The sequence below is a fragment of the Python bivittatus genome, unplaced genomic scaffold, assembly GCF_059951505.1.
Source record: "Python bivittatus isolate LINGU-HERP-01145 unplaced genomic scaffold, Pbiv_v1 ctg000700_np1212, whole genome shotgun sequence".
Classification (NCBI taxonomy): domain Eukaryota; kingdom Metazoa; phylum Chordata; class Lepidosauria; order Squamata; family Pythonidae; genus Python; species Python bivittatus.
This window is the reverse complement of record NW_028277098.1, coordinates 88,972,146-88,998,714: the sequence shown is the minus strand read 5'-3', so window position 1 is coordinate 88,998,714 and position 26,569 is coordinate 88,972,146. Positions and strand designations below refer to the sequence as shown.

Below are 26,569 nucleotides of genomic sequence, written 5' to 3'. Positions count from 1 at the left end.
TTGCTGTTTGCTTAATTCCTATAATTCCTACTAGACTAGAACAACAATTCAAAACAGTTTTAAGATTTTTTTTTAGATTTAAAGAACCACATGGTGTTATTTTGTGCAAATATTTGCTTGAAATATGACAAAGGAAATCAAGCCAGAGAAACATGATTTATTATTGCCATCTTTTTGTTGAAAGATTTAAGAATACATGCATACAAACATACTGAAAGATCTCTGAGAACACATTTGTGAATATCAAGAAACAAGTCAAGGGTTCCTCATTGGCCCTGTTTTAAGCAACATTTGGAGAATTATTATTTGGATTCCCAGAGATGCTGGCTCCCTTTTCATATTCAAACAGTAGCTAGGGATACCAGATTGCAAAAATGTGGGTTGCAAAAATGTGGATGACCACTAGATGGCAGAGAATTTCTCTTTGATGCCACCTTATGGTTACCTAGACTTGGGACCACTAAGAATAGCTGATACTCCATGGAATTCAGCTCTAACGGCAGGTATCGAATATGGTTAACTCTTGATTTATTATCATTACCCACTCTTATCTATATTTTCCTTTTTCTCTTTTGTCCTCCATTGCCATTATGGGGTAGAAAATGAAGAAAGTAACACTTTTTATAGACTAGGTTCCCCATTACTCCATGATTCCCCTTCCTCTCTACAGCACCTTTGTATTCAGCATAGGCTTTTGTGTTCCTTCTGTTACAATCCAACAAGAGATACTCCTAATTGGAGCATCTCACTCTGTTCAAGTCTACCTGATTGGCAACCATGTCTTCATTTTTTTTTCTCTGTCTGTCATCCCTTCCTTTATAACCAAACTGTGCTATAATACACACTAAAAAAGTGCAATTTTATTATTGTAAAAACCACTTTGGGAGGAAATGAATGGTCAAGTTTGTGCAATACATTGAATCCCAAAGTAGAAATCACATTTTAGCCCAGGGTATGATGCAGATCTAGGCCATTTATAGTTCAATGTCTGATGCAAACTGAGTTGAATCAGCCACGGTTCAGCCGGTATGTTGTGTAAACACAGTCATTCGTATGTGTGAAGGTGGTATTGCTCACTCTTATCCAAAATCTAAAGTACTCCCCATTTCAATACTAATAAGCATGATGAAGTTAGATTGTTAGATTAAAACTGGAAACCCAGGTTCAAAATTCCGCTCATTCAATAAATATACTCATGAATTGCTCAGAGACTAGTCCTTCAACATTGGAAATAAACTTATGGCTCCAGTTACTCTGTGGATTGAAAATCTGATGTTATTTGCAATTATAAACAAGTTTTTTATGCTTGTAGATTAAGTATGGGCTATTTCAATTATATGTGGTCATCCCTTATTGAAATTGTTGTTTTGCTTTTCTTTTTCTATTTTCATTTTTAATTAATAAAGGCAAAGAAAAAGAAAATAGTAAAAAAAAGTAAAAGGAAAGAAAATCTGTGGTCACTAGGAGTTGAAAACAACTTGATGGCACATAATCAAAATAAAAGTATGTTCGTGAAATAATCCTATATTAATATTCAGATGCAGGACCTACTGATTTAATCTTTGGTAAGTGTGTTCAAGATTAATGCCTCAGTGATCTGTAAAAGTCACTTTTTTTGCATAAGCTATCTCAGAGAGTAGTTCTGCATATAAAATAGACAGGACAACCACCATTTATGTATTTCTGAACTAGGAAAAGTCAAATCAATTACAGATTAATTTTGTTTCACTCTTTCAGTCTATAGTTGGTCAGAAAGTTTTGCATTATTCCAACTGTTATTCACAGTTCAGTCTGAATAAAGCAGTGTCTGTATGCAGAACCTAGCGGCCTAAAGTGCCAGCTTTGGGCACTTTTAGATTTAAATCCTACCTCAATCTTATTTTCAGATAAATCTCAATCGCTGCCAGTAGGACTTTATTCAATTTATAGTTTGGAAACTGGATGACTTCACAGGATGGTCGCAAGGCCGATCTGGATAACGCAAAGCATTTCAACCAGTTTAGCACGGATGTTCAACCTTCTTAGGCGTGAGAAAGCCCAAAGGTCATCGCTAGCAGATTTCCTACCCGTTGCAAGGATGCCCTTCACCATCAGCTCTCCAACCTCCTGAGCCGTGGCTAACAAGAGGACCATCCCATGGATACTTCGGGGAGCGCTGCTGGCGACCAGCCAGATGTGCACGTGGGGAAAGGCCCCATGCAGGCCCAGATCTCCCCCCCCCCCGTCCCTCCCCAGGCGGAGTCCTTCCTCGGGCGGAAAGCCTGGCTTCTTCCCTGAAACGTTCTCCCTTCCCCGTCCCTCGTTATCCTTTCCACCTCTTGTTTCCCTTCTCCACGTGGTTCAGCCGAGAAGAGGGCGAAGCAGCGCTAGCAGCGGCTTGACCCAGGAACGGTTCCCCCTTCTAAACTTCCTCCTCCCTCCAGCTGCATCTTTTGGGGGCAGCCCCATTGCAAACTCGGGCGCTCTCGGCGCCAAGTCCTTCCACGACGGCCCCTCCAGAGCCTCCACGGCCCCTCTAGGTGCGCGGGGTTGGATGGGCCCGCGCGCGCCCCAGGAAGGTGGGCCAATTCTTCAGGGCCGCGGGGCTCGCTCTGCTTCCCGCCTCCTGGCCGCTGCTGGGGCGCCTGGGAGGAGCCCGGCGAGGCAGGGGGGGGCGCGACCCAGGGCAGAGGAAAGGCTTGGCGGAGGAGCCCGCGCCCGGGGGCGCGCCGAGAGCCGCCCCTCGCTCTAAAGACAGGTTACCCTCTCCAGTGGCGCAGGGTCCCTCGGCGCCCGCAGCCCTATAGAGGGAGGGGGACAAGGGGGAGACCCTTCCCCAGCCTGAAAGGGGGGCTATGGGGAGAAGCGACGGGGGGACCCTTTCCTTGCCTCCCCCCTTGCGGGGTGACTTTCTGGAGGTCCTGCCCTTCCCCCTTATACAACAAAGGACGGGGACGCAGAAGCCTGAGCAGTCCGGCGGGGGTGCCCTCCAGGACGGGGCGCGCGGGGAGTCATAACCCCCCTTCGCAGGAGCGGGTGGAGCTGCCGAAGAGGAAGGGCTCCACGCGGGATGCAACCCCGGGTGGGTGTAAGTACTGTGCCTGGCGGCGGGGCTTGCTCCCGAGGAGCGCCTGGGGGGGGCAGTTGGGTTGTTAACCGCCCGCGCTCTTTCCAGGGCGGCTTAAAAGGCCCTGAACGCCGTGCCAAGATAAATAAAATACATACATATGTACATGTGTATAATATACATATAAAATACAGGTCCCTGCCCCCAAGGCGTTTACAGTGTAAAGAGAGAATGAGGACACACACACACACGGTGGTCTTGATCCATCTTGAAACTTTGTGGGGGGCTTTGGGGAAGGACCCCTGAGGAGACGCAGGGAAGGTGGCCTCGGGATCAATGTGCTTTATGCTCCTGTGTAATTCGCAAAATTACTTTTGTTCACCGCCTCGACAAACTGCTTCGCAGACCGTTTACACCTACAGGATCCTTCCACTTATGTAAAACAAATGCAAGAAAACAATTGTTCCGATTCCACCCTCCCCCCAAAAAGGGGGGGGAGCAGGGGTGTGTACAAAAGGCTTTCTAATTGGCAGAGATGCTGTCCAGCTGGATCATGATCACTGCATCTTAGAGCAACACGGATTCCCTGCATTGTCTTGGGCAATGCCTTCCTTTCCCCTCTCCTCCTAACCCCCTCTTCCTCGCCCCCCCATGGCATCTGGAGAATGAAACCAAAAGGATCAGGTGTGTATGTATCCCTCCTCTGTGTGTGCGTGTGTGTGCGCGCGCGCGTGTGTCACCAACCAGCCTCAAAAACTCCCAATAGCCGCCTCCCTCTTTCCCTCCCTCCTCCCGAATCCCTCCTTCCTCTCTTCTTTCTCATTCAAACGCAGCAACTCCTGTTGTGTCAGTTTTATCTTCCACTACTAGCAGCCACCACCACACTTGGCAGGGGGAGAATCAGCGGCAGGTAAAGGCACCCCTTTCCAAAATATTGCCCCTTGGAAAGCTCTCCTTAGGACCCTGGATTTCTTCTTTCTTCTTTCCACCTTCCTGCAAAGCAGAGGAAGGAGGGAGGGAGGCAGATAGATGGGGAAGACAAACATTTAGCTTCTCTGCTTCCTCTAAACTTCTTGGTGTTTTGTGATTTTTTTAAAAAAAATTATTATGATTTTGCCTCGCCTACTTCTGCAGCCTCTTCAATCCTCTCTCTTTCCCCCTTCTCTGCCCTCCCAGCCGATGTTGGTGAAACTTCCATTACATTTCTATATAAGTATTTGTTTTCAATATTCAATATATTTAATCTCGAAGGGGGGAGGGGAGGGAAGAAGGGGAAGGGAGGACTTCTTTGTGACTCAGGGATGTTCCTGGAAGCAAGATTTGTAACGTGTTTGGCACAGATGGGGGGGGCGGAATGGGAGGGGGGGCAGATTTGCTAATAAAAAGTTTATTGATCCATTTTGTCAGTTTCGTTTTCAGGGCTTCCTGGGCGGAATCGAATCTGCTCCCGAGGTGTGTTTTATTATTGAAGATTATAGAGATCATTGTAAAAAAAAAAAGTCTCCCCTCACCCTCATATACTTCTAAAAATAAAATAAACTAGTGTAGTTGGTTCCTGTAACAATAGCTCTGCTGGGAGAGGAGGAAAATAACAATTCACAAAGCCTGACGGAGTGATTTTACTTCCATATGTTGATACCTTTACCTATAGGGAGGGGGACATTAATTTCTTAATTCATTGCGTCTTCACTTGGGGGGGTGCTTGGTTTTTGTTTATTTGACTTGCAGAAATCGGTCTCCAAAAGCAGTCTTTCGACATGCAATCCCATAAGCCCCTGCTCTCCACCCCCCCCCCATGTGCTGTTTGTGAATCCCCTTGTTAGTATAATATCTGTATTGAAGTGTAAGAGTTTTTGAAGTAAGAGCTAGGAAAATTGCTGTTCTGGGCTGCTGGCATCTAAATGTGCAGATAACTTGGGTTTTTGTTGTTCAGAAGCTCTGTTGCCAAAAGGGTGGGGGGAGGAAATTACTGTAGTTGTCTATCTCTTTTTAAAAATGCCCTTTCTGAATTGACCTTGAAACCTTTAAAATCTACAGCATTTCTAATAGGGAAGGTGTTACTTGAGCAGGAGGAATCTAGTACAGAGTGAAAAGCAAAAATAGGAACTTAAGCCTGTAGACAAAGTGATTTTTTTTTTTTACAGAAGAATGTGAAAAGGGAAGTTTCTATAATGTGAAGGAGCAGAAGGAAATAACGCACTTTCGAAAACGTGAAGGGGGGTGGGAAGACTCATATCATTCTTCACAGTATAAGGCCTTGAAAAGCTGACTTGATACAATCAGAGAGGCTAAGAAATAAAAGCCCTTTCTACCAACTGAATATCAAGCATTAACTTGCTGACCAGTGTTTACATTCTGTTGGCAGGTGAGCGCTTGATTTTTGCGTCTGCAAAGGTACCTTGAGCATCCTGCTCGCAACAAGAGCTTGAAAATATTTTTGCCTAAATTCTGTTACATTTCCAGGGGTCTTCTGTAGCTTGGATGTTTCAAACAAGAGAGGATTGCTAATAATTAGATGTTCTCTTGGGCTCAGAAGAAATGGCTCAGATAAGTAGGTTAAACTGCTTTCTTTGAAGGTGGGGGAGGGAAAGTGGGTGGAGTTTGATTCCCCCTTCTGTTTTTATGTGAATCGATGAGTCAGTATGTAAGATCTGCAATTGAAGTGCCAGCTTGTAATGGGTCATCAGTAACTTGCTCTTAATATGAACTTCATTCAACTCCAGATAATTCAATATGTCTCATATTAATTACCAATGATACTTATCTCCTTGTGAATTGGAAGTGAGAATTCTCGTGGTTTTCTTGAAATGATTGGATTCCTGAAGCTTTATTTCAAGTTATGTTAATGCATTACAGAAGCTGCTGTTAAGAAACTATTGCTTGAGCTGACTATTTAGTGTCTTCTGCAAAATCCCAGAGTTGTTTTCAGTTTCATTGTCTGTACGTGCATGTATTTATACAAGGGTGTGTGTGTGTGTGTGTTTTGGTGGGAGATGGAAAAGGAAAATACTGTTGTTGCCTTGTATAGAATAATTAATGTCTCCATATTGCTATTTAAGAACAGTTTTTTTTTTTTTTGTATGAGGTTGATTCAATTATGTCTTCATCGCTTTGGAACTGGTTGAATGACTTGACATGAGATTAGGAGCAACAAAAGAGAAGGCCGAGCGAACAACAGCTGCCTTCCAGTTCTGAGGCACTATTGCGCTTAGCAGGAAGGCATTTTATCTTTTAGTGTTGTGTTGTCAGGTTTAAATGTTAAATATTTATATTCCTGTGAAAGGTTGTTAGACTACACTTATGTTAAAAAAAGGCAAAACAAAACACTCTTGTATTTAGAGCCTTTTAAAAATTAGATGGCATGCATTTCATCCTTTTTTTTAAAAAAAAAAAACCCTCATGTTCAAATATCAAATGTTCCTAACTTTTAAGTTTGCTGCTATTTTAGCTGAAAAGAGCCACCACTAGTTTGTACTTGCTTGGCAGCTGTATGGTAGGAACTTTTTAAGGTGTGGCTTTAATGGCAGCTGACGATTTCTTGCTGAGAAACAAATCTTATTTTGGGTACGTGTCTCTTTGGAAATTCTCTTGAAGCTAAATAGTAATATAGAATAGCCCCTTTGAAGAAAGAATTAATGTTAATGTGAGTTTTTTTAGGGGGGGAAATTCATATGTGTCATTTTAAAGTAACTAAAGACAATTGCATATGCCCACCCCACCCCCAAAAATTCTGTCTATAGTATGCATACTATAATGTATGAGTGCCCTTCCTTCAAAGGTTTGGTGTAAACAACTTTCTCATAACCCATAAATGCTGGAGATTGTAATTATTTGTGGATGTATGCATGTCTTTTAAACACAGTTAATTCTTTATGTTAATCCATTTTATAGTGGATAAAGAGTTATGGGGGGGTTGTTTTAATTAAATATTGTTATTTGCAAAGTTGTTATCCCCTCTAAAAGGTGACACTTCAAAGAAAGGCTAATATTCATGGGGATTTTAAGGAGATGGATACTAGCTTCTTTAATGGAAATTGCATTAGATTCCAGATGGAGAGCTATGGATGGCTTGGAATATCTCCTTTGTTTTGGTGACGAATGGAAAGGCATGGGGGTGGGGATATATGGCTAGAAAAGGAGGTATACCTCATTACTCTCTTACACTGGTTTGTTTCATCTTGGGCTTCTTTATCAAACTTTCCCAAACAATTATGTGCATTACTTAAGGCTGTTACATCTTTCATCCATCTGTAGAATGGCATTGTTTCAGGATTAATTTCTTTCTTACAAGAATAAGATCAAAGTGAAAAGCATACTTCTTTATCCTAATGTTACTTGGAAGTAAGTGCTTTGACTTTTAGTGTGGCATACTCTCAAATAGTATGTTCAGGAACAGTGAAAATTCAAGTTATTAGCTAATTGCCCAGAGGAAGAAAAAAAAAGTAAGAAAGAGAATTGCAGACCTTATTTGGCTTTCAGTATGTTAATAACTATGTAAAACGGAGTCTATGTCAGTAAGCATTATTGGCTGAGAAAGTAGTAACGTGACTTCATTTAAAAAAAAAAAATCTGGAAGCAGAAAAGAACCTGCTTTTATGTAAGTACAGTATAGAGGAATATGCCTGCCACAAAATCAAAACCCTATTGCTAATTCTCGAAGGAGGAATGGCTTCTCCCTCCCTCCCTTTTCAACCTATAGTTGAAAATGACTAAGCTTTACTATCTTTAGGCAAGTTTGAAAAAGAAGCTTGACCTTTGAATTTACTTGCTTCCACAGAGATTCAGGAAGATTAAATAACTGAGGCTGTTGGATGACCAGTTATTTATCTCATGTCATCCTTTGCAGTTTGAGCTTTTATTTAAATGTAGAAAATAGCACAATTTTTCCCACAGCAGGGCTGTTATTATGGGCTTCAGGCCTTCCTTTATTCTCCTTTGCCTGATTAGAACATCAGGAGTCCAATACAGTTGGTTCTTCCTGTCTTCTACTTCACATAATTACATTTGCTACGCCTTTGGCATAAAAGATAATTATTCATAATGAATACTTTTTAGCATTTTTAATGACACTTGAATCTTGTGCAATCCTCCAGCAATTGAGAATCAGGAGTAAAATAATGTTTTTTGTTGGGGGGGGGAGGAAAAGGGTGGATGATATTTTTAGGGGTTTGTAAGTGCTGATATGAATTGGGAAAGAAAAGCATGTTGTTTTATTTTTGTTATTGTATGCTTATAGAAGTTTTGGACTTTTAAAAATGGGAAGAGCAGTCTGTACAGCTGTTGTGTGTCAAAGTGGTTTAACAATTGTAAATTGAGGGTTTTTTTGCTCAAAGTTAGTGAGCTAGCAACACTTCTATTTTTATCCTCTTTCTAATATAAGGCCACATGTGGTCGTTCTCCAAGTTAGTATTACAGTTGATAAGCAGTTGGCAGAATTCTTGCTTTATGCTTTGTTTTCAATAAAGTTAAAGAATCTCATTTTGTCCAAAGATTAAAAGAATTCCAAGAATAGAAACTTTTAGTTGTTCAACTGGGGAAGCATTCACATCAACCATATTGTTAGTTTTAACTTAGCATCATCAGATGAAATGAAACCAGGAGGATAGTTGACACTCTTGTTTGTGTTGAGGTAGAGTGTAAGTGGGGACTGTTTTCACTGTGGACTTAATTACATGTGCTTGTAATGTTATTCCACTCCTCGGGAAACAATTGCAGCATATTAGATAGTGCGATAAATCAACTCCTCCTCCTTAGCCCAAAGAATTTTATAGTCCATTGGGCTTGTCAGAACAACTTTGTGTTGTCAACATTCAAAGTAAGAAACTAGATTTAGAAATAATATAATTTGTAATCAAGACCCGTTAGTGCAGCGCACACATATTCCCGCTGAATATGCTGAGAATTCGGAATACTTGTCCAACTTTTATTATTTTATTTATTTATTAGATGTATGTCCTATCTTTTGTTCAGGAGCTCAAAATGGTGTACATAACATTCCTCACAATGACCCTGTGAAGTGGGCTGAGCTGAGAAAGAATGACTGGCCCAAAGTCGCTCAGTGACCTTTCATGACTGAGGCTGGAGTAGAACCTGGGTCTCTCCTGTGCCAGTCAAAATCTTACCTGCCACATAACGTAGTACAGTTAAAGAATGCATTTTCTAGATTGATATTACATACATTGTTCTAGTAGTTTGTGAATAATGAGGATTAGGCATAAAGAGTAACAATATTAAAAAAACTCAGCATAGGAGTTTTGTTCCAGAAATTATAACCTACACACCTAGTCTGGAATGGGAGTTGGATGTCAGCCAGTAACTACTACTTTATTACTTCTCCCTAACTCTAGATATATAGGACTCATCAATTGTTATATCATGCTATTGTATCAGTAACTATCAACTTTAAAATGCAAATTGGTCCTTTTATGGCTTTACTTTTTTTGTTGAATACTTTATGTAGGTATCATGAAGGAGGCTAGAAAAGGAATTTGAAACAGAACCAAAATGGTTGCAATGTATTTTCATGCAATCCTCAAATGCAGCTTTAATGCTAGCTAAGGATTAAGGGAGATGAGGTCCATACCTCTAGAGAACACCATTTGGGGAGGACTGCTTAAATATATTCAGACATACAGCCGCTATAAAAGTAAAGGAAATCGTAGTTTAGGAAATTGCCTTTTATCCTTGTTTTCAGTTGAAAATATTGTGTTCTTGATTGTTTAACAAAGTATACTTTATATACTATTTAAAACCAGATGACTATAATTGCATGGTTTAAAAGAAAATGATTTGGCATTCAGATTGTGGCATACACAGGTAGTCCCTGACTTAAGAATGCCCAGTTTATGGATGACCCGTAGTTAACAACAGCGCCTAATGTAGCAAAATTCGAGTTAAATGCACAACGATTCGAGATAAATATACAATGGTGTGAGTTCATTACACAATACTACTTATACAGTATTATACAATAATACTGTTCCAGCTTACATACAAATTCAACTTAAGGACAGGCCTTGGGAACAGAACTCATTCTTAAACTGGAGACTACCTATACAGTATTATGCAAGGCAGAGAGGGAATTAAAATAGATTATTTGGTCAAAAACATGTACTGTTGCCCTGTTACTTAGGGTTGTATGCCTGACATGGTGGGTGAATTGTAGTCACCTGAAAGTTACTTCATGTAATCTAGGTGAAATTTTAGCCATGGCTTTAGTTTTTTTTTTTTTTTAATTCCTGCCTTTATTATTTTTATAAATAACTCAAGATGACAAACATACCTAATCCTCCTTCCTCCCCACAACAACAACCCACAACCCTGTTGTTTTCCCCACAACGACAACCCTGTGAGGTGAGTTGGGCTGAGGGAGAGTGACTGGCCCAAAGTCACCCGGCCAGCTTTCATGCCTAAGGTGGGACTAGAACTCATCCCCTCCTGCTCTCTAGCCTGGTGCCTTCACCACAAGACCAAACTGGCTCTCTCACTAAATAGTGAGAGAATACTAGTTCTCTCACTAGGGAATAGTGAGAGAAAAAACACTGAAATAGTGTTTATTTGGATAATGGTTGATAGATAACCTTCTGGAACTCTAACTCCCAAACTGTAACTGCAGGTATCAGCACAGGCTATATTTTCATTCAAAGGAAAATTCTGTTAGCAGAATGTTTTACTTGTGAATATATAATTTTAGATTTATTCTCTTGAATGTTGTGCTTTATGGCATAGTGAATGTATTAGGCTCTATAGCCACAATATTTTTATGCATGAATTTTGAGTTCACTTATAATTGTAAAAACGTCTAGCAGCTTTTCATATAATTAAGACATTTTCCACTTTTGAGTGGGGGTCTTGGATCAGCATTATGCTCCATAGATTATGCAGTTATTGGCTTGTGCAGTTTTGAAATAAACCTCTGAGGAGATTTGAATGCTTTTTCAATAAAACATTTGCTAATTTTAAAAACTTCAGCTAATAAGTTCAGGCAACTTTGTAAACACAAATACACATAAAACAGGTGATGCATTTCCTGACTACAGTTCGATGTCTTGTATTCCCACAGCAGAATCACTTTCTGGGTTTGTTTATCAGTTGGCTGTTAGTAAAACTATTCTGTTGTCTTCCAGGCCCAGTTTAAATCAGAGGGCTGTATGATCCATTTGGATGAATTAACTGATAACAGAATTTGGGGGATGAACCATGCAAACAAACTTACTCATTAGGGAAAATGCCAGTCTAAAACCTTTCCCCTAATATGCTTGTTTTTCACAGGCTTTTGTCTTGACTAACATTCAAACCTAGAATACTGTATATGTAGTCTCAGGAGTTTTATTCCAACTGAATATGTATATTGGCTCTATCTATCACATTTAATACTGTAGTATTACTTATCCTCTATACAGTAGTTTGGCTCAACTACATTTAAAAAAAAAATTATTTATATGCCCAACTGCATATGTGTGTTTGTATCTGTTGTCTATCTATCAATAAGCGGGTATTTTTGCTTCCTGTTTTTACCTTGGGCAAGATCCTAGCGCACAACTCATTATTGGCTAAATAGTTGTAAATTTCTGTTGTAGAGGTTTTTGTTGCAGTATTACGTACACATTAGAAAGAAATTCAAATTGCCAAGTTCTAGATATCCTAAAATCTTTAGGATATTAAGACCTGCATAGTATAATTTACAAAAAGAATGACTTGAGTATATTAATACAAATTCTTTTTAAGTACTTGAACTTTTTTTCTTTTCAGCTGCAGTCCAAAGGGATGAACATTAAATTAAATTATTTCCATTCAGTTGCTTTATCATTCAGTTAAACTGGATGGGATTACGGAGAGCTTGATCTCAAAATTCCAGTTTTTCTTTACAGTGGGAATACGGTTGGGCGTATAAATCAGAAATCTTACTAAGAGTGTACAGAAAAGTGTGCTACGTGCTGTTTATATGAGTACTCCAAGGTACTCATTGTAGGAATATCACATTATTTGGAATATCCTATCATTATTGCATGCTCTTATTAAAAATGGTGTCTTATAATGGAAACATTCAAAATTGGGGTCTGCATTCTGTTGCTTTCTTTTTATATATCAGTATTACCAGATGATAAACATGCCCTAGGACAAATTCAAATGGGTAGTTTTCTTCTACCTGAGCTACTAAAATCTCCTGTGTCTGAGTTGAAATAGATTAACAGTGTGTCTTTCATGTTTTCACAAACAGTGCATTTTATTCAAATACAGAACTGCCTAATCCTGCTCCATCCTGTTCTGTACTAGACATTGGAAAGCTAATCTATATATCCTAAAAAGGCAAATACAAAAAGGATGTTGCTTCTGCCCCAGGACTGGATCCCTGGGGGTGTTCTGGAACTTCCACTGCTAGTTAAAGTGCGTTTTAGTAACTTGGCTAGACACAAGTAAACTTTCCACCATAAAGAAGTTCCAATATGGTTACATTCTCCCAAATTTGGGGCACATTTTATTGTGACTTTAGATTTCTTTTGAATGTTTGTTGGGCCTATAAATATTTTCCAACTATTCAGTGGCAGGTATTTGCAAGTGACTGATGTATACGAATGGCATGGAAAGGAAAAGCAATGATATACAAGAATAGCTCAGATATAGTGGGATTTTGGCATTCTCTTCCCAGTTGCAGGTCCCTGAACACTTATTTCAGGCTAGTTTTGCAACAATCATCCATTACAAAAGCACTTCACCATGCAGCAAAAAGGCTGTTCTACAAGATGCATTTCCTCCTCTCCCCCCCAAACTCTGAACAGGGCAAGTAATTACTTTGGATCCTGGTAGAGTGTTCAAAAACATGACCAGGCAAGAGAGTCTGTAGTAGTGTGTGGATTAAATTGATTCAAATGGGGTAATATTTGTGGTAGAAGAAATTAATTCATTTGTAATCCTGTCATTTAGGCAAATAGTGCTTAGGGTACATCTGATATTGGTGGAAGCCATTATGTGCTATGTATATGATTATATTCACATGTATGAGTCATGTATTCATTATATGACTCATTTTTCAGTTGGTGCATAAGATACATTATATGTAGTCATGTGGCACCTCTACAAAATTAGTGTACACATTGTCTGATGCAAAATTAGTGTATTTGTGTCATGAGCTAGAGCATACATTGTCTGAGGCATCTGTTGGCAGAGAAAAGATTATATCTGTTGAGCATAAGGAAGGGAGGAAATTGTAAACCATGGAATCAAAAAAAAGAATCATAGATTCCAAGAACAACAATACATCTATAACACTTGAATAAATATATCTAATTTGAGAACAAAAGATGATCACTTCATAGTTAAATCTGAATGGAAATTTTATGAGTATTCAAAGAAAGCAAAGAAAGCTGTTTAAAAATAGTTTCTTACAAAAATGTGTCATCAACTGTAGTTTGAACTTGATTGAAACCAAGAGGACTGGTTCCTTATTAGAAGGACCAAATTAGTAAAGCAAAGTTAATCAAGAATGGCAGCTGTTATGAATGTATTGCTCTGTTGTTCACTCCCTTTGAGAACTAGGTACAAATATTATAGACTTCTATACTCTGCCTTTTTGACAAGTTGGCTTCTAGACATGGCTTCTAGAATAAGATGAAAGTAAATGTTGCTTGCTTGCAGCTGAAGTCTTGGGCATTTAGGTATCTCCTCTTGGTATTTAAAAATTGCCAACAGAGGAGTGAAGTGAGTGAATACTGATTACTGTGATTGAATATAATCATATGAAAATTTAGACTAGTCTAAATCTGTTTAATAATGACTATTATTCTGAAACCTGTACATGGAAATGTCCATTGGCAATCTCAGGCTGCATAAAATACTAACATGCAAAACCAAAATAGTAAACTGACCGGATTTCCCATGTTTAGGTCTAGAATTTGCTATTTTATAGGGCATGGCTTTTAGCATTTTCTAAGAGACACTGGGATGAGTAGGTACAAATAAAATATAAACTTCTCTCAGTAATATGTTGTGCACAATGACTTTAAATATTGTGCTTATAGTGATAAAATTATATTATAGCTCAGTGGTAAGACCAGTTTTTCCCCAAATTGTTTTGAAGCCAGGATTAGCTATGCTACTTTTGAGAAAGTAAGGGTTGTCCAGACTTAGTAATTACCTTATTGGGGTTCTTCTGCTAGTCCAATATTTTTGACTCTGAGTAAATTTTAACCTTTTACAACAAATATATGGTATATTGGAAGTACCATTATGAATTCACAGGGATTAAGTAGATTCAAAAGTAAGCACTACAGAAAGAGTAGACTACAACTGAAAAATCAAAACAGCAATTGACCCAACTAAAGAGGGAGAAAATATATAGAGGCTATTATAATTTTTTTTTAACTGTCGTTTGTGTTAATCTATACTTAATTTTTACCATGTTTTTTTTTTTTTGTCTGCGCTCAGTCATTGCTGACCCTGCAGTGACTGCTTGGACGAGTCCTTGCAGTTTTCAAGGCAATTGTTTTTCGGAAGTGGTTTGCCAGAGCCTCCTTCCTAGAGCAGAGCCCAGCTGGCGAGCGCAGGAGGCGGGGTTTCCGTTGCTTCACGCCCTTTTCGGGCGCGCACGGTTTTTCGCGCTTACCGGCAACTGCTCCCAACTCCTTTTTGCAAGGTGCCGCCAGCATGTTTCCTCCCACCTGAGTGAGAGTACCCATTTATCTACTCACACCATGTTTACTATGTATATATGGACATACATGCTCTCTGACATTAGATTATAAAAACCAATACTCATTTATTGGAAAAGGAAATAATTGTTTAAAATTTGAACAATTTGTTCTAAATATGTTACTAAGAAAATAATAATTTGAAAATATAAAAATGCAACTAAAACAGACTGCTTGAAAATTAGCATTTTCATTGATGTTCTTGAAACTTTTCTTTGTGTGCAAATATTTGCAGGTATTATTACTCAAATACAGAAATCTGATGAAACTAAAATTCCATGTTTATCTTTTTAGGAGGTGCCTAATTTGATAGAATCTCAGATTTGAATAGAATGTTTTAAACAGAAAATCTGATACTGTTTCTTAGTGGCATGGAGTACTAAGCCTTTGTAATGAACTGAATGAAAAGATTGGGCTGTTTCATGTGTAATGATAAGCTGGGACTTTTAAACATGGTTTGCTAAGCAGGCCAAGGCGGCTTGGTCATATACCATAAACCATAATGGGTGGGTTAACATACCACATTAGGACAGAAACAAGGAACCACATTATGACAACACACTTAGGTTAGCTTTTTATAAATAATATATAGTTGCTGTTAGAACTGTGTTTTTAGTAAAGAATATGCAGCACAGTGGGCTAATCTATATTATTTATGCAGTAGAAATTAAATCAATGTTGTATTTATTTGTTTTCTTCTTTGAAAAATGGAAGCTTGAAAGATTGACATCTTGTGATATCACTGGCTATTTTTCTGGGGGAAGGGAGGGTTAAATTGTAAAATAGGTGTTTTTATAAGATGAACAAATCATGCTACTGAGAATTGGCACATTTGCAAATGTTCCATAGTACATTCTGGGATCACAGAATAAGTGTAAGGATGCCTCATGGACTATGGGCTGAAGATTAGCCATTAACGAGGTGTAGACTCTGTTCACACTTTGGTTCTTCATAAGGCCACGTGAGTTTGTGGTTCCTGCATGCACCCCCCACCCCGAAGCCTCTCTTTTTCTTGCTAGAAGAGACAAGAATGTTATTTCTGAGGAGTTCTGTATACAGTGAGCAACGTTGCTGGTTGTTGGTATGACGAACAGTAAGGAAAAGCAGCAGATGAATGCTAGGGGAAAAAGAAAGAAAGAACATGTCCAAGAAGAAATTCCTTGTTTGTCTTTGAACGGGGAAGTGAGTTTCTGTGAGAACGTCAGTGGGTGTTGACGCCTCTTCCTCATTAGAAGAAGGTTGGGATGAGTGGTCTAGCCAAGCCCCTAGAACAGCTATCAGAATTGGCACCCAGAATGAGTTTTGGAGGTCCTACAACATTGCTTCTTAAAAGGGTATTGTGAATAGCAAAGCAGGCCTGTGGCCCCAGAGATCTTGCTGAATACACACATCAGTCCCAGCTAGCATGGCCGGGGCTGAGGAATGCTGGGAACTGTAGTTCAGCAATAACTGGAGTGCCACAGGTTCTCCATCCCCCACTTCGTATTGTTTGCAGCCTAAAGCAAGTATTTCTACGTCTCAAGTTTCAGTTGGGAAGTTTGAGATATTGCAGTGCCAGGTCAAATCTTAAAAAGGGATGTAAGGTCAAAATTAAGCAATGGAAATGCAGTTTGTTCTGCACAGAAGGCTGTAATGTTCAGAAATGAGTTCTGTTCCTTTTAAAATAATGCACACCTAGCAACTCTGAAATGAGATCACACTAAATGAAATTCTGTCTGAACGAGGTAGCTTTGCAGTGTTTTTATAGCTGAAATTGCCAGGCTCTTCATATTTTCAAAATGTGTAAAGTAGCTTTTTGTATCAGAGCAATCCTTATTTAAAGAACTGTGAAGAATAAATCTAATTATTTTCAATCTTCAATATCCAACTAGATTCAGTTTGACAAAACTGAACTTTGTAAGGCATTCTATCTCCCCCCCCCCCCGCCCCATTTCCTCTCTTTCTTTTGCCAAAGTCTTATCAATACAACGAGATAGCAGATGAAAATGCAGCAGGTCATAGAAATATAAGAAAAACAGTTTTAAGGGCCTGATGATGTGAATGGTTTCTAAGGTGATATCTGCATATACAATTATACTGTAGCATAAATAATCTTTCTGCAGAGGGCAGTGTTGGTAATGTATCTCCCAAACACTGAGTACTGCAAAAGATGCAACCTTTTATTTGCAAATATCACCAGGAATTGCGTTTGACAGAAGGAACTTGACTTTAGGCTAGATTAGGAAACTGGAAAGAAAGAAATGGCAAAATCTTTCTGTACTTTTGGCCTGCCTTTTACCTGAACATTTAAGCACAAAATTATTATTCTCAACAGACTGATATTTTTCAGTAGGTATCGTGTAAATGCCTTTTATCATAGTTGATGGTTTTAATCTGAAGTTATAGGATAATCATAAATATCCAAAACCAAGCCAAATTACTAACATATGATGCAGAGGGAACAGATATTTAAGGAAATCTATATAGAGGAGAGTCTTTAGCATGTATAAGTTCGTAAAGAATGTAAAAAAAATGATTATTCACAAATTTATTTTGGATTGTTCACAAATAAACTAAAAAAAAAATCAAATTTAGGTTCTCATCCCAGCTTCACTTCTTTGTCATGTGCCACTCATCTGTTGGAATGCAGCCCCCAGCCCCACAATTTAAAGGATCAGTATAATTTTTAGCCCCAGAAACATTGGATATCTCAGCCTGGCTCCTTATTAGCTAGATGAATTACACTGTGTTCTCCAATGCTTTGCAAGCATTTTACCTGAAAATAGAATGGATCTCTAAAATCTACACTGTGATTGGTTAATCACATAGCTAATAACCAACTTTTTGGGGGGGAGGAATAAGCATTGTAGGGCTGTGATCCCCAGTTTCCTGAAACTCAGCATCAGTGAATCTACTTTAAAATATTAAAAAGAAGGAGGTGTTCTGCTACACACAAATTTAGCCTTGTGTAGTTTATCCCTCATTCTAGATACTGTTTCATGAGGAATGGAGCCTTAAACCTTAACCCCAAACTGTGTGTGGAAGCTAGAATATAGGTGGATTGGGCGATGGGGGGAAGCAGGGTAGTTGTAGCAAGTTCTACTAGTTCTTTATTGGCAAATGGTCAAGAAGATGAGGAAGGAAAATAACTATTAATCAGGATTGAGCAACCTATTCCCCTGCATATATTTTTTTCAGTATCACTTCCACAATTCCTGCCATTATCTGTGTTGGTGGAGGCTGATAGGGGTTGAAGTTCAAAACTTCTGCAGAGGATCAGATTGCCTATCCCTGCTTTTAAGGCCGATACTTACCAAAATGCTTGGGACGCAGCTGGTGCTGGATACCGAAGAATTACTGACATAAGCACTGTTTTGAAAAACCAAAGGAAACTCTTAAGTCCTGGGCAAAACATAGCTGTTTGAAATGTTATTTAATATAGAATGAATGCATTTTCTTTGTTATCAGAATAGTTACACACTTTAAAGAAAAAATCAAGAGCATATAACATGATGGATGGTTTAAAATCGTGCCATTAAAAAGAATATATAGCTGCAGAATTTCACATTGTCTAAAAGTCCAGCTCCAAAAAAAGGGGGGGGGGTGTCTTTCCCCATTTTTTTCCCTGCTATTCTCCACCCAGTTGCCAATGTCCATGACATGTTTGATATTGGAGTTAAATGACCCCAGCAAGCTTGTTTGTCGTTTTAGGATGATACACATGGATATCTGCCATAGCTCTAAAAAGTATTGGACACAGAATTCAGTTTCTTGGGGATATCTGTTTTCCCTTTTACAAAGAAAGCCGTAATGATTGTGACAGTGTATTTTTAAAAAGACGTGCAGTTTGCCTTCAGCTTCAGAAGGGAGATTGATGGCTGCCATGGCTTGGTACCTTCTGTAAGCACTAAAATATATTATACATATTTTAAAAATCTGCTTAATTCGTGCAGATCATAGAATATAAATTTTCTAAATGCAGAGTTTTTGTAAGGTCTAGTGCAGTGTTGTCCAAACTTGGCCACTTTAAGATGAGTGGACTTCAACTCCCAGAATTCCCCAGCCAGCATGGCTGGCTGGGGAATTCTGGGAGTTGAAGTCCACTCATCTTAAAGTGGTCAAGTTTGGACAACGCTGGTCTAGTGGTTAAGGCCCCAGGCTAGAATCCAGGAGACCCTGAGTTCTAGTCCCGCCTTAGGCACGAAAGCCGGCTGGGTGACTTTGGGCCGGTCACTCTCTCAGCCCAACCTACCTCATGGGTTTGCTGTTGTGGGGAAACAACATCAATCCCTTGGAATACATTATTTATTTAAGTACATTGTTGCATAGTATTTTAATTAGTATTTATTCTTGTTTTATTGTAAACAGCCCAGAGTCGCTCCTTGAGTAAGATGGGCAGTGACTAAATTTGGCATATACGTAAATAAATAAAATAGGAGGAGGAAGGAGTATTAGTATGTTTGCCGCCTTGAGTTATTTATAAAAATAATAAAGGGATAAAAAAAATCTTATATATGATGCACAGTTAGAAAATACCACTTTGTTTTATGGAAATGGTTTTACTACTAAGTTGAGGTGTATATATACACATAGATTGAGAAGTGGCTGTTATGACCTGAGTTGACTCCTGAAAGTGCAAAAAAAAGGTTGATTTATAGCATAGCCTCAGTTGTCAATAGAATCTGTGATATACTTAAGAGTTACTTCTACATAAAAAGCTCCTGTCTAGGAAGTGTGAGAGAGAGTCTAAGACTACTGTTTGATCATTTTGGTCTTTACAACTTTACCTATTTAATATGATTGCCATCTGTCCTGTGTTAACATGTTGCAGTCTTGAGGTTGAGATAATGATGGAATTATGTTTACATATGCTAAATTTGAAAGTAGTGATTTGATTTTAAGGGGCTTAACTTGTTATGCTAAATTAAAACACACACACATACTTCCTGAATTTCCTGAAGTTAACTTGTGCGCCAGTTGAAAAATCTTACCAACAATTTTTTTGTAAAGGGCATTAGTGAAATTGTATCTTAAAATGAAATGCACATTGAATACTTTGGCTGCTAATTCTGTAGTAATTAGAAGCTTTGGATTTCAAACCACGGAGAATTTGTGGTGTGCCTATACATTTGGTAGGATTATCTTGTATTTCGGAGGAATAACTCTAAACCCTCACAATGTCTGTCTGTCTATCACAAAAATTTCTAATTGTACACACACACAACATATGGGACTGCAAACTAATTTAAGGCCTCAAAAGACATCAGGTATCTAATGTTTTATAGACAATGCTGTTGAGAATATAGATGGTTTGATCAAGAATTAGTCCAGTATAGTGATCATAGGATGGGTGGCGTACAACAAAGCTAAAAACAGTCAATAAATACATTAAAAATATAAAAAGCAAAATAAAACAGAATACAAGGATGTTAAAAATAAGGGAGCCACCTCAGTAATTCCGCCGTCCCCTGGGGTCCCCAGGCCAGTATATATATGCTGTTAGCATAACCTTTCTCGACAAAGGTAAATGATGGAGTGGAGTGGGAATAACCTATTCTAGCTTGGAAGAAAGGTGTCAGAGAATGACATGACATTTGAAAATCATAATGGATAAAGTAATCTTGGTTATCACTGATGAGAAGGAAATACCCGCAGAAGGTATTTGTGCTCCAGAAAGGAGGGGAATAAATGTATTTGGGTATCTTCCAGATCTTGGATTTCAGCTCCCAGAATTCCCAGCCAACATAAGCATTACTGAGAATATTTGGAGTTGAAGTTCACCTATAGGGAAGATGCCCAGGTCTGAGAAGGCTATATTAGAGCCAGCCCTGGGTCAAGATATTGATAACAGATATTTTGGCTCTTCTGACATATTAGCTGGTGCTGATCAACCTGTCTATTTTCTCAAGATGGACTTTTGGAAGTAAATAGTAGTTGCCATTTGGATAATTGCCCAGATACTGTAATTTACTCACTTGTTAAACTACCTTCTTTTATGATGTATCTTGTAATTTGCAGTGTTGCAAAAGAGAATTATGATTAGAGGCAGATAGTACATAATCAGTGCCCCCACCTTTCTTCTAGGAGTATATGGCAACATACCTGGCATTCTGCCCTCCAATTTTTCCACAAAACCACATTAGATTATTTAGGACAGTGTTTCTTAAAGTGTGGTCCTAGGAACCCTGGGAATCCCCCAAGACCCTCTCAGGGGTCCTCGAAATCAAAATTATTTGCTGGATATCAAAAATATTGGCAAAAAAATAATGTCATTTATTAACATCTTAATTTTTATTAATTTGTTTAAAAAAGGTTAAAAATTGGCTTTTTTCATGAAAGAGACTTTATTTATGATGATATCTAATGGGTTTAATATTGTTGTTTTTACATGATTCAATACATAAAAATTCTATGAATACATCCATTTTAATTTTTAGTATGGTAAATATTGATAAATATAACCCATACAAACAAAACCTCTTTTGGGGTTCTCCATACTTTTTAAAAGTGGGAAGGGGTCCTTCATAACTTTTAAAAGTAGGAAGGAGTCGTCCATAATTTTTAAAAATGGGAAGAGGTCCTGAGAATAAAAGGTTTAAGAAATACCAATTTAGGAGATACACATGAATCTGAATAGATGTCTACATGTTAGTATCTCTCTATTATCTACATCTGTCTGACTGTATCTATTGATTGTGCCAAATAAAAGGTAAAGTCAAATCAAAATATAGTACTTAATATGATTCAGATTCCGTAATACTTTTCACTGGGTCACGTTTATTAGCCTTGTGAGAAAGGTATGTGTGACTGAATGTGTGTATCTGAATATATACATCTATCTTTGTCTACCTATTTTGATTACGCCAAATAACATATAGATTAAAGTCAAAGGAAAGATACATATAATATTTGTAATTGGATCAGATTTATTAGCCTTTAGGAAAGCATTATTTTTCCTAAAAGAATTCTCTTTTACTTGAAGGTGTCTGGATAACAAACACTAAAAAGAGAGAGAGAAAGAGGGAAAAAATAACCTTTGAAAATTTGAAAGTCATACATAAATGCTGGTGTTTCTTATTAGACTAAATTATTATTTAGCATAATGATAAATGTTGTTATACTAATTCAGAATATCTGTATATTACATATTGTTTGGCTTTCATCCCTCCCCCTGCCAATAAATGTGTGTCTTGGTAGCTGATCTATTTGTTCTCAAGCAATAAATATCAAATATTTTGGCTGTGCTTGTTTATCTCCCACATAAGCTTCGTATTCAAGCTAATATTTATAATGGGCACCAAAAAACCTTACTCATATTTAGTTGTCATATAAAACCCATTGTTTTAAGCCTAGTTTTTAAGTATTCAAAGGGGCATAAACAAGCTCTCCAAATGGCTGGCATTTGAAGTGGCACCATGATTTCAAAATGGCTACCCACTAGGTGTTACGTGCAGCAGATACTGCATGCTGTTATGAAGAAATACTTAAGTAACCCTTTACAAAAAGTTCAGTGTGCTTTGGGAATCCCAGAAGTGGTTTTGTAAATAAGAGAACATTATCCCTAAAAGAATGGGTATTTGTTTTGCCAGACTTCTTATTTAGAATAATGGTGTGGACTTCTAGGGTTCTGCAAGTGAATGGCTGAATAATTGTCCTATTTCTTTCACTAACGCAGTTTCTTTGTGAGTGCTGAAGATATGTGTTACAGTAACTCCCTAAGGCAGTTTCCTTGCAGAGATTAGTAACTTCCTTTGATAATTGCATCATTTTAAAGATAAATATTTAGAGAAATCTGAATGAGTAGCTGGATTGCACATCCTTAGACATGGATTACACTGGAGCATTTATTAGAAGTGTGTTGGCAAACTGTTGATCACAAATTGTATAACTGCATCAAAAGAATTGAAAGAAGTTACCTTCTGACTTCATTGCAATATATGAAGCATTCTGTTGGAGAAAGAGTACTTGGTGTCATAAAAGTATATAGTCCTTTTGTTTTAAACTATTTTATTGATTCGTTTTGTTTCCTTAGTTAACGTTAATGTGTTTTCAAATTCTTTTCACACAGGTAGTGACATTCTTGGTGCTTCTGAGCTATTGGCAATTTTCCTCAAGCTTAAGAAGAAGAAGATCTAAAGTATTACACACGGAGATGTAAACAGACCGGTTTTGCTAAAAGCAAGTTACATAAACTGGAGAACAACATAAGCAATTCCACATCTTACGTACAAGAGCTAGTAACAGTTTTTATAAAATTGTTTCTTTCCGGGAGAGGTTAGCTACGTCTACAGATGAGCAGAATATACAACAAACTTCTCTTGAAGGAGTCATCAAGGCTCAAACGTATGCTCCTAAACAAGTGGGAAATTTCTGAAGTGGCCCTATTTCTCGCATAAAAACAACTTGACACTTCATGTTAAAACTGCCAAAGGAAATATGCCAACTCAGCCTCTTTTAGTGTACATGGATGGTCCAGAAGGTATAGCCAGTACAGTTGGTTCACGAATGGACAATAGTGATGCCACTATGCCAGTGAAAGGAGCCAACACAATCTCCTATAAGAACTTGCAAGACAAGTTCTTAATGCAAGACGAAGGATGCGTATCTTTAGACTGCATGTTTTGTGAACAGACCTTCAAGCATCCAGAAGATCTTGGTAAGCATGTCTTAACACAGCATAGGCCAACACTTTGTGAACCAGCAGTTTTGCGTGTGGAAGCAGAGTATGTTAGCCATCTTGATAAAGGACAAGGGAGAATTGACTTGCCATCACTGGATGTAAATGAAAAGGATAGCCAAGACTTCAGCTGTGTGGTTTGCGGGCAAACATTTGATGAGGCTTTTGATGTTGAGGCTCACATGAGGAAGCACAAGGATTCTTTCACTTATTGGTGCAATGTGTGTGGAAGGAGATTTAAGGAACCTTGGTTCCTCAAAAATCATATGAGAACTCACACTGGCAAACCTGGCTCTCGGAGCAAGGCGTTGCAAGGATCTGAGAGTCCCATAACAATAAATGAGGTTGTTCAGGACCAAGTGACAGAGAGCATAACATCCCCTTATAAAATCTGCATGGTGTGTGGCTTTCTGTTTCAAAATAAGGAAAGTTTAATTGAGCACAGCAAAGTACATACCAAAGATTCGCTAGCCAACAGCAGTGGCTCACCATCTGAAGGGGATGGTAAAGAAAGTAGATCACCCAGAGAAGAATTTCTCCAATTTTTAAACTTAAAGCCACTTTCACCTTCTAGTAACAGCAGACAAAAAAAGCCTGTGAAATGGATTGCTGAGTTGGATCCGTTCAGTACCTACCAAGCATGGCAGCTGGCTACTAAAGGCAAAATTGCTATTGGTTATGGGCAAACAAAAGACCCTGGTCAAGAGGGAAGCACCGACAATGATGACTCATCCTCTGATAAAGAAGAACTTGGGGAGATCTGGAATGCAAGCAAAGCAAACCCAACCGAAAGCACGGGAAAGACCAAGGGGAGCAGAGGTGCAAGTTACGCAGGGATTGGTAACATGCCACAAGACAAATTAAAATACCCTTGCCGGGAAGTGCCTTCTTTGCATATAGATTCTAAATTGTCCCAGAACAAAGACAAGCCGACCCATTGTGCAGAGTGTGGCAAAGCCTTTCGAACTTACCACCAACTCGTCCTTCACTCAAGAGTCCATAAGAGAGATCGGAAGAATGATATCGAAGCCAGTTGTGGGGAAGGGAAGCAGCCAAGGGCATGCCTTCCAGACCCTGTGACCCTGGATGAGAACGGAGCCGAGCGACTGGAGGGAGGCTCTGAAGATGGCTCCGAGGATGGGATAATAGAGGCTTCAGGTAAGGCATATTAAGGACTATTTACAATAAAAATGTATTTTGTTCTTTTAGGCCAGTGTTGTCCAAACCTGGCCACTTTAAGATGAGTGGACTTCAACTCCCAGAATTCCCCAGCCAGCTGGGCTGGCTGGGGAATTCTGGGAGTTGAAGTCCACTCATCTTAAAGTGGCCAGGTTTGGACAACACTGTTTTAGGCGTAAGAGTGTGTCCTTATTAAAGATACCATGGGGGAGACGTTTTGCTGATATCTTCACACTTCTTTCCAGGGAATATTATCACAGTGTGATCTTATGCTATTTTTAAGTCATGGCATAATTTGTATCTACACTGAAGGGTAAGATGCTTGCACAATCTTAGTACAAGCACAGGGCATTGCGCACTTCATGTACATATTATGACATTAGTGTGTAGAATTGTAGATAAGGATGGTGTAATGGAGGATCAGGCAGGTGGATATTTCCTTTAATGCTATACATTTTATGATTTTATTTTAGTTGTTTTATTTTATGTTGTTATTTTTCCACCGCAACTGATTGTTTAGTCAACTCAGAATACTGGTAGATCCTTTTGTTACGCAGTACTGTCCCCGGTGCTTTGGAGAGATTGGCAGAAATTTGGAGAAATCACACAGGGATTCCTTTGTATAAAACAGCCAGTTATATTTCTTGTCCCGTGTTTGAACTTGCCACTACTCTGCAGCCACTCCTGTTAATCAAACTTCGATGCAATTGGTTACAGCCAGAAACTATCTTGAATGAGCATAATACAGCATATGCTGCCCTCTAGTGATAAACCTTGGGAGCTGCATGCAAATTAGAGTAGGGAAAATATTTCACCTTTCGTACGTTTTCATAAAATATTATAATTGTATAAATGGTAATTCTGCATTGAGATTTATTTATTTATTTATTTATTTATTTATTTATTTATTTATTTATTTATTAAGTTTGACCTCAGCAGCACCCAACTCCGGACAGTCTCCGGGTGGCTCACAGTATAAAAAACAAAATACAAATACAATAAGCTAAATGAAAATATAGTAAAGGAAAGGGAGTGAAGAGTAATTGAAGAAATAAATGTTCCCCCGTCTCAGTGTTCAGTTTTGGAAATCATACATTTGACAGGATGAACTTCCTTTCCCTAAAATTAAAAAGAGAGGAATTACTCTCTTTTAAATGATGCAGGATTTACATAAGGCAATGAGATGTGAGATTATCTCACATTTGTCTGTTATAAAAGTTAAACAGATATTTTAAAGTTACATTTTCTAATGAACAAAAACACGTGCCTGTAGAATGGTTTTAAGGATCGCTTCAATATTGCGTATCTCATAAAGCAGGTTAAATGTGCTTCTTTCAGCTTGATCAGTGAACTCTGGTAGGTTTGTGGCTCTTGGAAGCTTAATTAGCCAGTTGTAATTACAACTAAACTGCACAAGTCTACTTTATCCATCTATCCCATCCCACTTAAAATTCTTCCTAGTACAACTGTTATCTGTTGTTATCCTGTGTTATCTGCTTTCCAGATTAAATCCTGCACAGCACAGTATAAACTCAAATTGTGTTCCCTGGGAGGGGCTGCTATGTGACCTGAAAAACTGATCTAACGTGATGCATGCATTCACTACTTAGAGTTGCGGTGAAAGTCTGTGTGCCAAATGCCATTGCAAACTTCCTAAGGAGTTGTGTACGTGTGTGTCCATGTGAGAGAAGGAATTTGCAAAAAAATATTTCTGTCCCTTGTGCCCAGTTGTCATTTTTTATACCCCAACTGTTTTAGATGCGATGGTATTGTATATGGGGTTGGGGGGTGGGGAGGACATCTCAGCCCACAAATGCCTTTCTTGCTGCCTAAGGGGGCATTCCGGGGGCTAAAATGGTCACTGGGCTACCTAAAGACCCAGGTCTTTAAAAAATATTTCAGAGGAAAATAAATTTTAACAAAGAACTTTCCGTGGTAAAATTAAAATTTACTTTGAAATGTTAGCTGTACGGTTTTAACATAGGAAAAGCAATTGATGTA

At 38.5% G+C, this 26,569-nt stretch overlaps 1 protein-coding gene across 4 annotated transcripts in view; it reads left to right on the top strand.

Moving 5' to 3' along the window:
* Window positions 1-2,956: 2,956 nt before the first annotated feature.
* Window positions 2,957-26,569, top strand: part of ZNF217 (zinc finger protein 217) — a 35,334-nt gene continuing 11,721 nt past the window's right edge. Inside the window, exons 1-2 of one of the 4 annotated variants that reach the window (XM_088153685.1) lie at window positions 2,957-3,067; window positions 22,781-24,547. In XM_088153685.1, coding sequence (XP_088009811.1) covers window positions 23,149-24,547 — 1,399 coding nt within the window. In that variant the 5' untranslated portion in view covers window positions 2,957-3,067; window positions 22,781-23,148. Of the gene's footprint in view, window positions 3,068-3,850; window positions 3,957-4,445; window positions 4,499-5,314; window positions 5,412-22,780; window positions 24,548-26,569 lie in introns of those variants that run through there. The other 3 variants (XM_007423505.4, XM_088153686.1, XM_088153687.1) reach the window with 3 other exon arrangements.